At 43.2% G+C, this 15,267-nt stretch overlaps 1 protein-coding gene across 3 annotated transcripts; it reads right to left on the bottom strand.

Annotated features, from left to right (window-relative positions):
* On the bottom strand, positions 1–10,537 carry LOC117726482 (NXPE family member 3-like). 3 transcript variants are annotated; one of them, XM_034526796.1, is made up of 7 exons: positions 10,476–10,537; positions 6,892–7,035; positions 6,010–6,444; positions 5,130–5,422; positions 3,455–3,522; positions 837–1,040; positions 1–752 (listed from the first exon to the last, which is right to left on the bottom strand). In XM_034526796.1, the coding sequence occupies exons 2-7, from the start codon at positions 6,982–6,984 to the stop codon at positions 199–201; spliced, it is 1,647 nt and encodes a 548-aa protein (XP_034382687.1). In that variant the 5' UTR covers positions 6,985–7,035; positions 10,476–10,537; the 3' UTR covers positions 1–198. The 3 variants fall into 3 exon arrangements, with proteins under 3 accessions (XP_034382687.1, XP_034382685.1, XP_034382686.1); XM_034526794.1 differs by lacking the exon at positions 10,476–10,537 and adding an exon at positions 7,308–7,351; XM_034526795.1 differs by lacking the exon at positions 10,476–10,537 and having other exon boundaries at positions 6,892–7,086.
* Positions 10,538–15,267: the final 4,730 nt, after the last annotated feature.

Below are 15,267 nucleotides of genomic sequence, written 5' to 3'. Positions count from 1 at the left end.
TAACTACCAATGAAGGCATCTCAGATGATTTTGTGTAACAAACCATCCGGCGGGTTGAGTTATTCTTTTAGTAAATAGATTGGTTGGTCTGGTCTGAGCATGGACTGCTCAAGGATAAAGGCAGCTCTTGGTGGAAACACAGAAAATCCGTGAACTCAACTGCTGAAATCCCCATTCCTCTCCCCAAGACACAAACATTTAGCCGCCCTTTTGGGGACATATATAGGACAAGAGATGGTTTACCATATTCTTAATAATGGGAGGTGGTGGGTGGAGGTTATGCGGCAGGTGGTGGGCCAGGGTCATCTCCCAGGCATCGATCAGATGAACATTGAGTCCTCTGAACACGGCTCTGAGCACCTTGTTACACTGCAGTGAGTACCAGTCACTGTTGCTTATCGACACAGAAAGCGTCAACACTTTGGGGTTCCCCGTCCGGATGACGACCAGCGTGCCTGGAGCCCTGTTCAGCAGCCGCACCACCGCCCTGCGGATGCTCTGCAGCCGCCGGATGTAGATCTCCATGGGGAAAGTGCCGAAGTGAGCCCAGATGCCAAAAACTACGACAGTTCTGGGTCCTCCTTTTAAGCCATCTAGCTCATTGGCAATGTAACGAAGCTCGCTGGTCGAGACTGGGACAATCCGGATGGGAGGGCCGTGGAAGCGGGACTTCACCAAGATGTTGTTTGCATAGTCCAGTAAAATGTACGGTCCAGCTCTTTTCGGGCTGTGCAGGTCAAACTCCTTAAGATCTGAAAGTATGACAGGGGGAAACATATTAGGCTGCAGTGGGAACAAAACCAAACTGTTGCATGAGATCCCTGTGGATCAGCTACCTGGTAGGGCTGCGTTGAGGAATTCAAACCACTGCCTGACGGTGGAGTCTCCATACATGTGGACCGCCTTGCCTTTCAGACACTCAGTGATGGCAGACTCGTTGAATTGGCGAACTGTGATGCCACTTAGTGCTCGCCACAAACCCTGGTAGTAATAACCAGAAGGTCCAGATGTCACAGTGCTGCTCTTCACCTTCAGCTGACCTGAGAGGAAGTTTAAAGAATAAGGGGGGTTTTATCCCATGAAAAGACCAAAACCAAGGTATAGAGTAGAGCCTCTTATGTTCTATCTCTGACTCCTGAGAGATTAGAAACACTGCTAACAGTTGAAGCCACATTCCTAACTTTTAGCCTCATGCTCAATGCTTCCGGCATTCTTTTGGACTGAATACTTTTCATCTTTCTTCAGAAGAATGCTACCCGGAAGAATGTAGTATGCTTTTTCGTGAACAGATTCATCAAGCTATCCTAACTTCAGATAACCTTGGAAATGACCAGCGGCAACATGATGAATGCCACCTGTGCACAAATGAGTGGGCATTCAATGATAAATCAGCATAAGTAACCCCAATAATACCACATATGGCTATGTGTCCTGCATGATATGTCCTATATTAATGTCCTGCTTTCAGAGATCCATGAAGAAAAGTCTCTAATTTTTAACAGCGTCAGTAGCAGAATTAAAGGACCTGCTAAAGTCAAGGGATGGGGTAGAATAAAGATTGATGTTATTACTGTGTCCCCTGAGGGTCACACTGTCACTGAAATAAAGAAAAAAAGAGTTCATATGAAAAACATCTCGCCTCCTCTAATAATTTAAGTTGTTTTGCAGTATGAGATGGTCATATTGATATTGGAGAGTGACACAATCGCCTCAAAAGCCAGTATAAATTAATGATGATATAGTTAAGCTGTATGAATCTGTTTGTACAATTGGTTCTTGCATGAGGACGATTGCCTGTAGCACAAACTAAACTGATAAGTAGACACTTCCTCACCACACTGAAACTGTTCTTTGGAAAGTTAAGCTGAGCGACTGGTGAACTCTAAATCAGTCTAAATATCTTGGCATGCAGCGTGTGTGTGTGTGTGTGTGGAATGGGTGAAAATGTATGTATATGAAAGTGTCAGAAAGAAGCTGAAAGAGTGAGAGGCCGTTCAAACGCATCTCCGTTGGACCAGACTGTTCAGATGGGTCAGTGAATAAGTGACGTTCTGTATTAAAGAGACCCTCTTTATACAACATACATATCTACCTGGATGTACAGCTGCATATAGGTAGACACTTGACAATTCATCATGTCCCAATTCAACCGAACTCAACCTATTTATTTCAAAGTAAAAAAAAATAAATAAATACAGACTGCAAATCCAAATCACACTTTTTTTTTTTTTTGCATGATATATATATATATATATATATATATATATACACACACACACAACTGATTCATCTGTCAATTATTCTCTCAAATAATTATACGGTCTATAGACGTTTTTCTAACTAACGGACAGAAAATAAATAGACAGTAAAGTTAAAATGTTTTGGGATATCTACTCATCGATTAATCATTGATTTCTTTCAGCTCTACATTTGATATTACGCAAAAAATAACATTAACTAATATTTACATCGTTGACAAGATATACACACAACAATAATGTGTATATTTGTGTAATTTGCACCCAAACAGGCAATTCAGTGTCTGGTAAATGTCCATCTTTAAACTCCATGTCCCCACTTTGCATCACAGACAAGTTCGAAGTCTAAATCCCAAACACAATATAATAATAAGATATTGTCAGTTTCCAACACAGCAACAAAAGACTTTGACCAACGTTTTTCACCTCTGTGATTGTTTTCATGATATGTTTGACCTCAAACACTGAGCTCGGTCACTTCTATAGCTGGTTCTGCTCTAACCCCGTCCCTGTTTGGTATGTTGTTGCATTGGCTCAGAGAGAGCTTTGTATTCATAGGTGATTGGCTGAGGGTGTGTGTGTGTGTGTGTGTGTGTGTGTGTGTGAAGCCCTACACACACTTGAAGAACTGTGATGCCATTTAAGGAATGTCCCTGCAGCTGTGATGAGGATTGTGGTGGCAAATGTCACTTTTTGTGGGAATTTTGACTTTCACGTAGCTGTTTTTTTCTATAGTAATAACTGTATACACATAGGGTCAACTTCCTTATGCCTTCCCTTTTGGACTGCTGGCTGCATTTCTTTTTCGGGGGATGGGCTTAGAGTCAGTAGAAAATCAACAACTTAAACATATTCCTTGTATATTTTGGTTTTAACATTCTCTACTAGCCGTTGTGTTGGCCAGCAAGTTATTCTTTGGTTGGTTTGATTATTTGTTTAGGACGCAAAGGAGTTTAGGACACTCAGGAGTTTTACAGCTACAGCCTTACTTGAGCCGCTTTCCCACAGGACAAGAAGCCCACTAACACCCACTAACATCTGGCTTTTGTCGTTAGTGGCAGAAGCTATAATCGTCACTCACTCCAGGCACATATATAACTGCAGTAGTCTCAGCTATCTATCGGCTGCAGCTCTTATTTTCATAGGCAGTGACGGCAATAAAAATAATAAATATGAAATGAAATATCATGCTTTACCTTCTTTTTGTGGCAACACGGTGACACTAGCAGGTGAAGTCCGAATGTAGACTTTCAAGTTAACACCACTAAAGAAAAGTGCACACAATATATCTCTGAAATATATTACAACATTAAGGACATAAATACAAGAGGAGGACAAACATTGGAAATAAGTTAATCAAATTAGAAAAATCAAGCACAAAAAATGGAAACAGCTAGAGAGTTCATTCAACATCACACAAAACTTAACTGCAAATCCATTAGAATTTTGTAAATTCAATGGCACTAATTAATATTGTCATATAAGTAAGTGCTCCAATGACCAATGTGTAAAGTGCAAGGTGCCACTTGCAGTGATGAACCCAGAGATAATGATTACGGTCGACAGAAGGTTTTATTCTAGTTTAGGTCTCACCGCTCTCATCCACATGTTTTATCAGACGCAGCAGGCAGCTGCTTTATGCTGGAAAGCTGATTAACCAATTGACCTTAGTCCTGATAATCCAACGCAGACTGGCCAATCAAAGTGTAGCTTTAGCCAGCTCTGAACAGGGTCTGACACCTAGCTCTCTAAACTCAAATGCAATCCTTTCAGATTTACTTCATTTTCAGGCTGATTTTGTGGATCTGGAGCTAGTCATGGTTAAACGTTGTGTAATAGTGATACTCATTACCCAGAGAGGTTGGAAGAGGATTTTCTGAAACGTTACAACGTTAAATCTGTAGAGCTAACATCAGCACAGTTCTTTAGCACATCATGAACTAGGGTTAGCACATATGCTATGCTAGCTACTGAAGGTTAACTGAATGTATACACATGTTACTTTTGCTTTGTTATGATTGCAACAGTGAATGACAACATACATGGTGTAAATGACTCCGAAATCGTTCCATTAATATGGTGACTATTTCCCGCAAGACTTTATTTTGTAGGCTAAGTGCCTTTGTATGTTTTGGGTCCTTTTATTTTGAAGTTCTTCCGGTGAGACCGGAAATAGATGTAACTATCGTAACATGACATCGCAAAAAGTCCGTTAGTTGACGGTGTACTGAAGGAGAAGGTGTTCATGTGTATTCACTCACATAATTCACTCTATGAACTGCTAAACCCATAGCTGGAACGGGAACAAAGTACTTTGTGTTTAATTTAGTTTTTGACTATATGTTTAGGGTTAGCACATATGCTATGCTAGCTACTGAAGGTTAACTGAACAACCTACAGAAACAGTATTGTACCTTAATTTCCTTGAATTGTGTTTCTACACTGATCTTTAGCTTATATCGTTATCTATTTAACCTTTTTTCACTGCTGAATCACTGTGACATCCTGTTATTTTCCACATATTGCAAACGTGTGATATTATGGAGTCATTTAGTGCAGTTAGTGAAGTGTGGGCTCCACAGTCGCTCTGAAATGTTGACAGAGTATCAGCAGGGGGCAAGGTTAAGTCAAGGGTCAATCGTGCACTACCAACCACTAAACAGCAGACGGACAATGTGAGCGACTAGCAGGTTGAACATAGATATATGAACATATGATTCAGACTGGTTTGTTGGATTTGCATTACCTTACATGTTTACATTCAATCTTAACTGGCTGTAGTCACAACCTTCTGAAGTTCACCAAGGACATACATAGGTAACACTGGATGTATGCACTTAGAAGAAAATACCAGTTTCTCTGCTCCTTCACCTTTTAAAGAGCTTCACCTCCTGGGCCTTGATTTGTTGGTTGTGTACTCCCATAGCGTGGTTGATCCTGGCATCACAGCTCAGGTTCTTTGGCTTGTAGCAGAACCAAGGGTCACCTGTACGGAGGTCCGTGTGGTTGCACAGCGGCTCGGTTGGACGTAGGCAGACGTTACAGATGGTGGTTTCAGAGAGTGAGCCTGAGCGGAAGAGGCTCCTGAAGTAAATCCTGTCAGGATCTTCTCTGTTCAGCCTTTTCAGCACTGAGATGGCCTCTCCAGGGTGAACCAGAGTCACCTGATTGGATAGAGAACCAGAGTTCAATCATGATCATATCAAGTCATATCAATCAAAACAAATAAAGTGAATACTACTTGAAGCTCCACATTTTGTCACATTTAAAATATTTATTTTAAGTTACGCTCACAACTAGCACAGCTACTGTGTAGTATTTCCCCAAAAGCCTTCTGGGTGCTGCTTTTAGAGAGTAGACTAACGTTGGCAGCGCTGTCCTGTTTCATTGGAAACTCCAGCCAAATATCTAAGATGTTATGTGAGCCATCACATCAGCCAAACAGGATTATGTTATATTTTTCCACCATACTTAAAACACTAGGACTAGCTAGAGAGTTTCAGGTAAATAAATCTGCTAGTGACAGTTTGCAGCTGAATAAATCTCCAATCATGAGAAGTCTAAAATAATTGACATTTTGAGTGGTAAATCTGTCCCTGTTAGCTTAACGAACTGCATATGTGCCGTGCAAGAAGTGAAAGTTAACTGGCATAGCAACAGTGATAAAGTGGGCCCAGGTCTTCGTGAAGAAAAAAAATTTATGTTAAAACACCTACAGAACCATCACATTGGACATAGTTTTTAACATCACCTCAACCTGTGCGTCTCCTTCCCAGAGTAAAGAGAAGACAGCAGAGTAGCTCCCATTCAGATGATCCACCACTTGCCCAGCAACACCAGCTTCAAGCGTCCGGTTGTGCAGCCGGGCGAGTAGGAAGTCCCCCCCAGACTTCTTGGGACGACCCTGGAAGTCACAGGTTTGTATCATGACCTCCAGCTGATCCCCGACATGCCACTGTCCTCCTCTCCTCCCTGGGAGAATGGTGAAGTTGCTGTGAGCAGGATCACTGGTCTGCTCCAAGGAAATAAGAGCTGGCAAAAGTGGCGTTTCAGGCCAAGCAGTGGAGTCTAGTATGAGGCGTTCCTCCAGAGCGTCCTGAGGGGACAGCGGCTGGAAGGTGCAGAAGCTGCGATTCATGGCAGGGCCAGAGGAGACTCTCGGGGCGAAGATGACTTTAGGCTGAAACTGGCAGAGGGTCGAGAGAGAGATGTTGACAAAGATAAAAGAAATGAACCAAACAAAGTAAAAGGGCCATGATTTGAATATTCTCTGGGGGGTTCATAACTGTTCTTATCATTGACTAATGGGAAATGCTTCAAGATACTCTTGTATCATGTTTTACACAAGGCAAGAACGTAAATGTTACATTTAAAGACTTTTTCTGTGCTTTCAAGGTTTTGTTAATTGAAATTCATGTTTGTCAAATCTGTCAGAGTTTTAACACATGGAGGGTTGATCTAAAGAATAGAATACTGTCGGCTTTTTCCTTTAACTACAGGATCTGCTGCTGTCAGCAAGTCAAGGTGCAATTGAACTCAAATTCTATTTATTTGCAATGAAGAACTCTGACACACATTTCAAAACAATATCCAAAAAGCTGAATAATATAGAACATTTAAACAAAGTTCTTACCTCCAGAACGTCCATGTTACGTAGCACTAAGATTAAGACAAAGATGAGGAAGATGGCGCCGTACCCCATTCTTTCACATGATAGGACCTTCATGATCAGTGATTAGTCTTCACCTCCAGCTTCAGTGTAGCTCTTACTCTGGTACTGGATAAAAACATATATATAACAAATAAATGTGAAATTAACACTGTAACAGGTTTCCCTGTTACCCGGTGAGTCGCGGACTTGAACAGAGGCAGCAACACAGCTTGAGGTCATTCCAAATGCTCTTTTATTCGCAACAAACAAATACAGGCTCCGTGGCAGCTTCTGCTTCCTCCCCCCCCTCTCAGTCTCTCCTGCTCTTATTTGGGGAGAGACAGCCAGATTAACCCCAGCTGAGGCTGATTAACCCTCAGGCCCAGCCTATGGATCACCTTGAAATTAAAAGGCTGTAAAGCCAGATACCACCGAGTGATCCGGGCGTTGGTATCTTTCATGCGGTGGAGCCACTGCAGCGGGGCATGGTCTGACCAGAGGGTGAATGAGCGTCCCAGGAGGTAGTAGCGCAGGGAGTCGACCGCCCACCGGATGGCCAGGCACTCCTTCTCCACCGTGCTGGCCTCCCTCCTCCCAGTTTTCCTTAATAAGGTCGAGCACCCCCCGCGGAGTCCTGCCGAACAAAAGTTCAAAGGGAGAAAATCCTGTGGAGGCCTGGGGGACCTCCCGCACTGCAAACAGAGAGTCAAGCCATTTATCCCAATTACGCACATCTTCACTAATAAATTTACGGATCATGGACTTCAAAGTCTTATTCAGACGCTCCACCAGACCATCAGTCTGTGGGTGGTACACACTGGTCCGAATAGACTTGATGCCCAGTAACCCGTAAAGTTCTCTCAGTGTCCTTGACATGAACTGGGTGCCCTGGTCAGTCAGAATCTCTTTCGGGATTCCAACTCGGGAGATGACCTGAAACAGCGCCTGGGCGACACTCTTTGCAGAAATGTTGTGCAACGGCACCGCCTCCGGATATCGTGTTGCGTAATCCAGCAACTGGGTGTTTTCCTCTCCTGTCTGAGCGTCACGGCTCACTCGGTACAGTCTGTCCCTAATCAATGAAAAGTGCGGATATGACTGCGCTGCGTCAGGGCGCACAAAGTGACCATCAATTCGTATCACTTGGTCAAAGGCTGAGCGTAGAGTATCGTCGCGAGACTGCTCGAGTGGAAAATATTCCATGGAGTGAAACTCGGGAGCCGGTGGAGTCTCCACGGGAGGCTCCGCCGGTTCCCCCTCCCCGTCTGCAGTGTCGGACAACCTCGCGTCGCCACTGAGCACAGCGCAGATATCGCATGTCCCCGGCCAATCCGTTCCCAAGATTAGGGGGTGCGTAAGGTGGGAGCTAACCGCGACCTTTACATTATGTTTTGTAGCCATCTGGTGACGGCGTCCTTGAGCCGCTGCGCAAACGCAAAGGGACGGTCCTCCGGCCCCAGCCTGGCCTCACGGAACCTCTGCCGGTGTTCCTCTGGGGACAGGCCCATCCGGTCGATCACAGCCTTGCGCACATCCGAATATCGGTGCCTGGCTGCCGGGGGGAGCCCCAGGGCCGCTGTCTGTGCCTCCCCGGCAAGCAGAGGCAAGAGCCGGACCGCCCACTCTGCAGCAGGCCAGCCACACGCCTCCGCTGTTGCCTCGAAAGAGTCGAGGAAGGACTGGGCATCGTCCCCTGCCATCATCCGATGTAGAGCCACCTCCATAAAACCTCCTTAAAACAAATATCTGTTTTGAACTCGTGTCCTTCTGCTAAATACAGTTGTTCACTGTTGTTCAATTGTGGACACATTTTATTTTCTGTTCTTTTTTATGACTTCATTGAGCTACATCTATGGTCACTGCAACGATTTAACACTCAATACTGTGATGTATGCACAGTATCAGAAGATATTATTGTAAACTGTTGTCGCTCTATTGCTCCATTATTTATTGCTATTTGATGTAATCTTGGATTTCTACAACCGATGATAATAATTTCATCCGCTGATTCAAAGCTGACCACAAGCGTCCATAGCATACAATTGCGAGGGGCGTGTAATCATGAGTGACAGCATAACAAAGAAGTCGGAGGACCTTCCTCAACTACGTTTCCTACAGGAAACTTAGGTACCGCGAGAAGTATATCTCAACGCTTTCTATAAACCATATTCACATGATTGACAGTAAAAAGAAATGATGCCAGTGACAAAGTTCCTGTGACAAGTTGAGCTGCCACTGAGTTGTCGCGGCAGTTTCCAATGTTTGGGAGAATTGTCACGGCATATGGATCAGACTGTTTGGAATGATGAGAAAACATAATCCAATGATGAGAGTTTATAATACAATGATGATAAGCAATGTGTCACATATTGACTTGGATATCCAACCCAATATGTATTATAGGATATCATCATTCTATACAGTACAATGCACGTAACAGGCTTTGATGAGGAGCAGAAACATATCTGAGTTATACCATATGGGGACAAAGTGTTAGGATCCCTGTCTGATTCTACAGTCTCCACCTCCGGTTTCCGCCCACTACCACGCCCCTCTCCTTTGGCTCAGCTGGGGCTCATTGCCCTAAGTGCTACCAGCTGTTTTAAGAACCATGGCATTCCCTGTCAGATCATTCCGGTCACCAGTCTGGTTCCTTACTGTGTGTTGGGAACACCAGGTTTCTACCGATCCCGTTCCTACCAAGGACTAGAGTTCGGTCGAGTTGCCCTCCCGACTCCAGCGAAGGAAGACTCACTTCTGGATCAGCTGGACTATTCTGATCATTGTTTTGTTTGTTTTATTCTTTGCTGTTTTTCCCCCGACTCGTAAGCAAAATAAAGATCCTCACTTTGAGTTTTGCAAACTGCTGAGTGAGCGTGCGTTTGGGTCCTCCACACCACACAACCCTAACACAAAGAGACTGATTTGTCAGTCAAATCCAACTCAGATCTACTGGAACAGGTTACAGGTCCAAAAGAAAGAGCTCAGCCATGGTGAAAAAGAAACCAAACTATCTGATCTAATAGACTTTGTAAATCCCAAATCTGATCAGTGTTAACAATGAAATATCCTATTATAAAAAGTATTACTACATACAAACACAAGACAACAAGAAACAGCAGCTGACGATCACTTTAGTTCAGCTTTCAGAAACTGCAGTATGGACTTGGGGGAAGATATAATATTATAATATATTATTCTAAAATGGGCCTTCTGCAGAATGAGTATTTTTGCTTCAGGTGCCTTAGGTATATTTTGATGCTGATACTTTTTCTTACTTAACTTCATCAAGTTTTGAATGCATGATTCTATAAACTAGTCAGTTTTTTTAACTGTATGTAAATCTTAAATCAACAGAGTATCTAATAACTGAGTAAATGTAATGTAATGTACAAAGTACACATTTCCCTCTGAAATGTGAAGCAGAATTATTAATTAAGCATAAAACAGAAGAAGTAGAAGTAAAAGAAATGTCCCACATGTACAGTATATTACAGTGCTTACTGATACTGATTCATAACATTAATCTTCAAATGCACATTGGTCCAGCGTTTTACGTGTCTTACCTCAGCAGATTCAGTTGCAGATGTTGTTCACTACAGTGTGATCCGTCACCGTCCCTCACTGGTTTAAAGGTTGTTCTCTGTGATCTGGGATGGAACTGCAACATGAATCACCACCACACCGTCATGCCTTCTCTTCTTAAACACTCCCATGTGCCTAAAACCACAGACAAAGAGCTTTATGATCGGGGCTTCTCTGTTTAGCTTTAAGAAACCTAAATTAAAACAAATAAAAAACCCAAAATGAAGTGATTATAGTGTCCTCAAGCCTTTTTACTCACATGTAAATAGTGTGGTGGAAGATTTCTATGTTTGATCAGGAGGAGAGTTGTGGTTCAAATATTCAATTGTAACAAACAGAATCTTCGAAGGAATCAAAGTTGTCTTTCCGTTTATTCAAGCGTGCAAGCTGGGAAAAGGGTTCAGCAGCCACGTATCTCAGTGAGCTGCCGAAATCTCTTGATTCATACATTGTATTACATCGTGATTTATACAAGCACATGTACCCCCCTCCAGGGCCCACTATGACGACAAACGAAGAAACCGTGTGAATGTGTATGATGTTTACAGCCAACCAGTTTGTATGGTATTCACCCGAGCAACTGGTTTATGTGAACAGTTCTGTTTGTGTTGGCACACACTTTACGTGTGTGTGTCACTAGGTATTTGTAGCTCCCTTGTTGGTGGTGGCTATACACTTGTCGCACCCTCGTGCGCAGCTGACAGTTGGTGCACTGAGCTTGGAGCTCAGCCAAACAGTTATGCTCCTCTCCGTCCTAGAGATGTAGATATTAGAGATGCAGGATAAAGAACATTGCAGCGTTTAACCCGTGACATTTTGTTTCTTAGTTTTAGGTTTTGGAAACGTCACAATTGAGGCAATGCGTTCAGGCGAGTGTTTTGCCTTTACCGGAAATGTCATGACCTAGGAAATGGACGTTTAGTGAAACAAACTAGTTTAGATAGGCTGGCTTTATGTCCTGCTGCTGCCAGATGTTTAAGAAGTTTGAGCGTGTTCTGCTGGCATTGTTGTTGTGTTGGAGCTGCAATGAGACAATCGTCAACATATTGCAGAAGAGCGGACCCTGGAGCCAGAGTGAGGCTCTCTAAACTATCCCTGAGTGCTTCGTTGTAAATAGTAGGTGATTCTGTGTAGCCCTGACATAAACAAATTCAAGTGTATGGCTTGCCATTAAAATTAAATGCGAACCAGAACTGACTGTCTTTGTCCACTGGGACACTGAAGAAAGCATTTGACAAATCAACAACAGAGAACCATGTAGCATCAGAGGGAACCTGGGCCATAATAGTGTATGGATTATGAACATTAGGTGCTCTGGCGTGTACGGCGGCATTTACTGCTTTCAAATCCTGTACGAAACGCCATTCTGTTGGCTTAGCTGCATCGCATATTTTTTTCACTGGGAAAACAGGTGTTCGAACAGGGGAATCAGGACACGGAATGATAACCCCAGTAAGGAATCAAAAAACGGTGTTATGCCATCAATCGCTTCTTGGCGGAGTGGATACTGATGCTTATGTGGGCGGAAATTGGATCCAGTGATTACAACAGGTTGGTAGTTCTTTATCAGGCCCACGTCAGACTTGTGCTGAGCCCAAAGTGAAGCAGGGGAGATAGAAGAAACATTGTTAACAAACACGCCCACAGATATGTGGTCAGACAGTTTTAGTTTCGAAGAATCAGTGGATGTGTCTGTGTCATCCATCACATAAATTGACCTTAATGCAGGTGCCGTTATGACCATCATCTGTTTAAAGAAACCTGTGCTCTTGGATTGGAGGCATTCTGAATCTGGGTTCACTTCCCAGTCCGTGAGAGCATTGCAGGACTTAACAAATGGGCCTAGGTCTCTCCACTGGGCAGTTGGACTCTTTGCCGGTGAGATGTGGGGATCGGAGTTGGAAACCTTAAACAGCAGAAGCTGTTGAGGAGTAAGCAAAACAGACAAGGCACAGGTGTGTGAAGCCCAATACAATGCACATGTGATTATATCGTCAGTGGCACTCTCTGTGATGAATATGTTTTGATACTCGTCTCCGCCTGGGGACACGTGCGCTGTGCAATGAATATGCTCCGGTCGCATGAAGTCTGCCCCTGCTGATAATCTGGCTTTTGCTGCAGTGATGAAGATTTTCAAAAATCCTAAAAATTGTGTTGTAATTAGATCTATGTCTGCGTATCTATCTATCTGTATGTGTGTATGCGTGTCTGTGCCGCTCCTCTCTGCGTGCTTCTTCTTCCTCTTCATGATCTTCCTCCTGATTGCCTGTTCCAGTGTGTGTAAGTCTCATCTGATGGGGGTCAGTGATGGAGAGACAAATGCGGCTGAGGGGGAAAATTAGGAAGTACGGTTTCCAGTCCGAGCTCTGTCTGATATTTGGGATGTCTGACTCTCCGGTCTCTCTCTTGCTCGAACGCCTGGATCGCTTTCTGGGGGAAAACAAAACTGTTGCACCTGGTGGTGCGGATGACATGCTCTCATCATCAGCTGGCGTCTGGTTTGCTCTTTCAATCTGTGTAGACAAAGCCTAAAAAACTGGTTAGACACTTTGGTCTCCCCTGTCATTAACTCCTGAGGAGAAAGGAATGGTGTCCCTCCTTCTGAAGATATTCTTGCTATTTTAGATGTAATTGTTGCTCGACTATCCCCTATGACTGGGTGATAGACTGCTCCATGTGAAAGTGTTCTGCCTAAATATATTTCTCCACTTCTTGTAGGTGTTTGTTTTCAAAAATGTGTGTGTGCGATCTGATTCTCCTTGGAACACCATATCTTGTATCAGTTCTTCTTCCTCCTCCCTTTTTCTGAAGCAATCCTGCGGATATCATCCCAGCTATGATGTAGCTCATGAGTAGCTATGATGTAGCTTGTGAGTAGTGTTGTGGCTGGATTTCTTCCTTCTTGGTCGATACTGACTAATCTCTTGACCTGATGCTGTATAAACTTGTTTCTCTCTCCTATCTGACTGCTGGTGAGACGCCACAGGATACTCACACACTGGACCTCAGTAATCAAACACCCACATAACACAGAGAGTTTGGATCAGAGTTCACTTCACGTAGATTTATTTGTAACCAACAGTTTCACAAATAAACCTGCTGGGTCCGGTATTAAAGACAACAACCTCCCTCCACATCTGTCTTTCCAAACTGCCGAACAAACACATTGACATATTATTATAGCACCGCACCCAAAGCAGGTGCATCCTCCGACCACTCCCTCATTAGCCTGCCCCAGTTCAAGCCGGTTATTCTAAGGAATGTGTAGGTTCTTGCTGACGTCTCTTCCCGTCACTCTCTTATCGTTATTTGGCTTGAGCACCCCGGCCCTTGCTCTACAGTCTCCTCTCTACCGGTTAATACTGGACCAACACAAGGCGTCTGTCTACGTCTGGCGTTCTCGTAACTAATCTTCAGGGACTAATCTTGAGGACGCACACAATTTGACACATTTTATCCACCACAGTAGCTATGATGTAGCTTGTGAGTAGCTATGATGTAGCTTCTGAGTAGCTATATGATGTAGCCTGTGAGTAGCTATGGTGTAGCTTCTGAGTAGCTATGATGTAGCTTCTGAGTAGCTATGATGTAGCTTGTGAGTAGCTATGATGTAGCTTGTGAATAGCTATGATGTAGCTTCTGAGTAGATATGATGTAGCTTGTGAGTAGCTATGATGTAGCTTGTGAGTAGCTATGATGTAGCTTGTGAATAGCTATGATGTATCTTGTGAGTAGCTATAATGTAGCTTCTGAGTAGGTATGATGTAGCTTGTGAGTAGCTATGATGTAGCTTGTGAATAGCTATGATGTAGCTTCTGAGTAGCTATGATGTAGCTTGTGAGTAGCTATGATGTAGCTTGTGAATAGCTATGATGTAGCTTCTGAGTAGCTATGATGTAGCTTCTGAGTAGGTATGATGTAGCTTGTGAGTAGCTATGATGTAGCTTGTGAATAGCTATGATGTAGCTTCTGAGTAGCTATGATGTAGCTTGTGAATAGCTATGATGTAGCTTCTGAGTAGCTATGATGTAGCTTGTGAGTAGCTATGATGTAGCTTGTTAGTAGCTATGATGTAGGTTCTGAGTAGCTATGATGTAGCTTGTGAGTAGCTATGATGTAGCTTGTGAGTAGCTATGATGTAGCTTGTGAGTAGCTGCAGCTTTGCTCGAGGTTTCTGACCAGTAGCTGGAGCAGCCTTTTTGCATTTAGTTTACTGCACATTACATGTTCTTATACATTGTATTCATTCAGAAACAGTGTGTACACATTTTAGTTTATGCGTGTAGGATTTAGGATTTAAGCGTGTCTATTTTCCATTTCACGATGTCTTTCACACGTCACATTAATTTATTTTGCAAATCACATGAAAAGCCCATGCTAAAATCTTAGAGGCCATTTTTTTCTTTTTATGTAGCGTTGCCAGCACATGAATGCTGTTTATCAAACACACCCGTGTCAGTCCTAGCCAGGGAGCTGGTTTTCGGAATTGAAACGTTGCTGCCTCAACAGCAAAGTCCTTTGCATCATAAAATCCAGTGGAGCCAGATATTACAATTGAGGGGGAATTCATCTTGTTGCTGAATTATAAATCTCCCTGTAGACTCCAAGCGTCAAAGGCTTTATCATCAAATATCATCTGTGAATAATAAATAATTATCTTTTCTTTACTTGACTGGTCTCTCCTGATTGAAACGCATAAACACACATTACCCTACATAAACGTCCAAATCACTGGTGTGAGAGATAATGAAGTCTGAGAAGATTCAAAGCTAA

This window comes from Cyclopterus lumpus, chromosome 23, assembly GCF_009769545.1.
Source record: "Cyclopterus lumpus isolate fCycLum1 chromosome 23, fCycLum1.pri, whole genome shotgun sequence".
Classification (NCBI taxonomy): domain Eukaryota; kingdom Metazoa; phylum Chordata; class Actinopteri; order Perciformes; family Cyclopteridae; genus Cyclopterus; species Cyclopterus lumpus.
The sequence above is the reverse complement of the archived record's forward strand: the minus strand, read 5'-3'. Positions and strand labels throughout refer to the sequence as shown.

What these genes read in the sequence shown, in the direction of transcription:
- LOC117726482 (XM_034526796.1), bottom strand. Translation starts at nt 6,984, where the DNA reads ATGAAGGTCCTATCATGTGAAAGAATGGGGTACGGCGCCATCTTCCTC. An exon ending in GTAACATGGACGTTCTGGAG is followed by an intron (nt 6,445 to 6,891) that starts GTAAGAACTTTG and finishes ACCCTCTGCCAG; the next exon opens with TTTCAGCCTAAAGTCATCTT. An exon ending in AAGGAGACGCACAGGTTGAG is followed by an intron (nt 5,423 to 6,009) that starts GTGATGTTAAAA and finishes CTATCCAATCAG; the next exon opens with GTGACTCTGGTTCACCCTGG.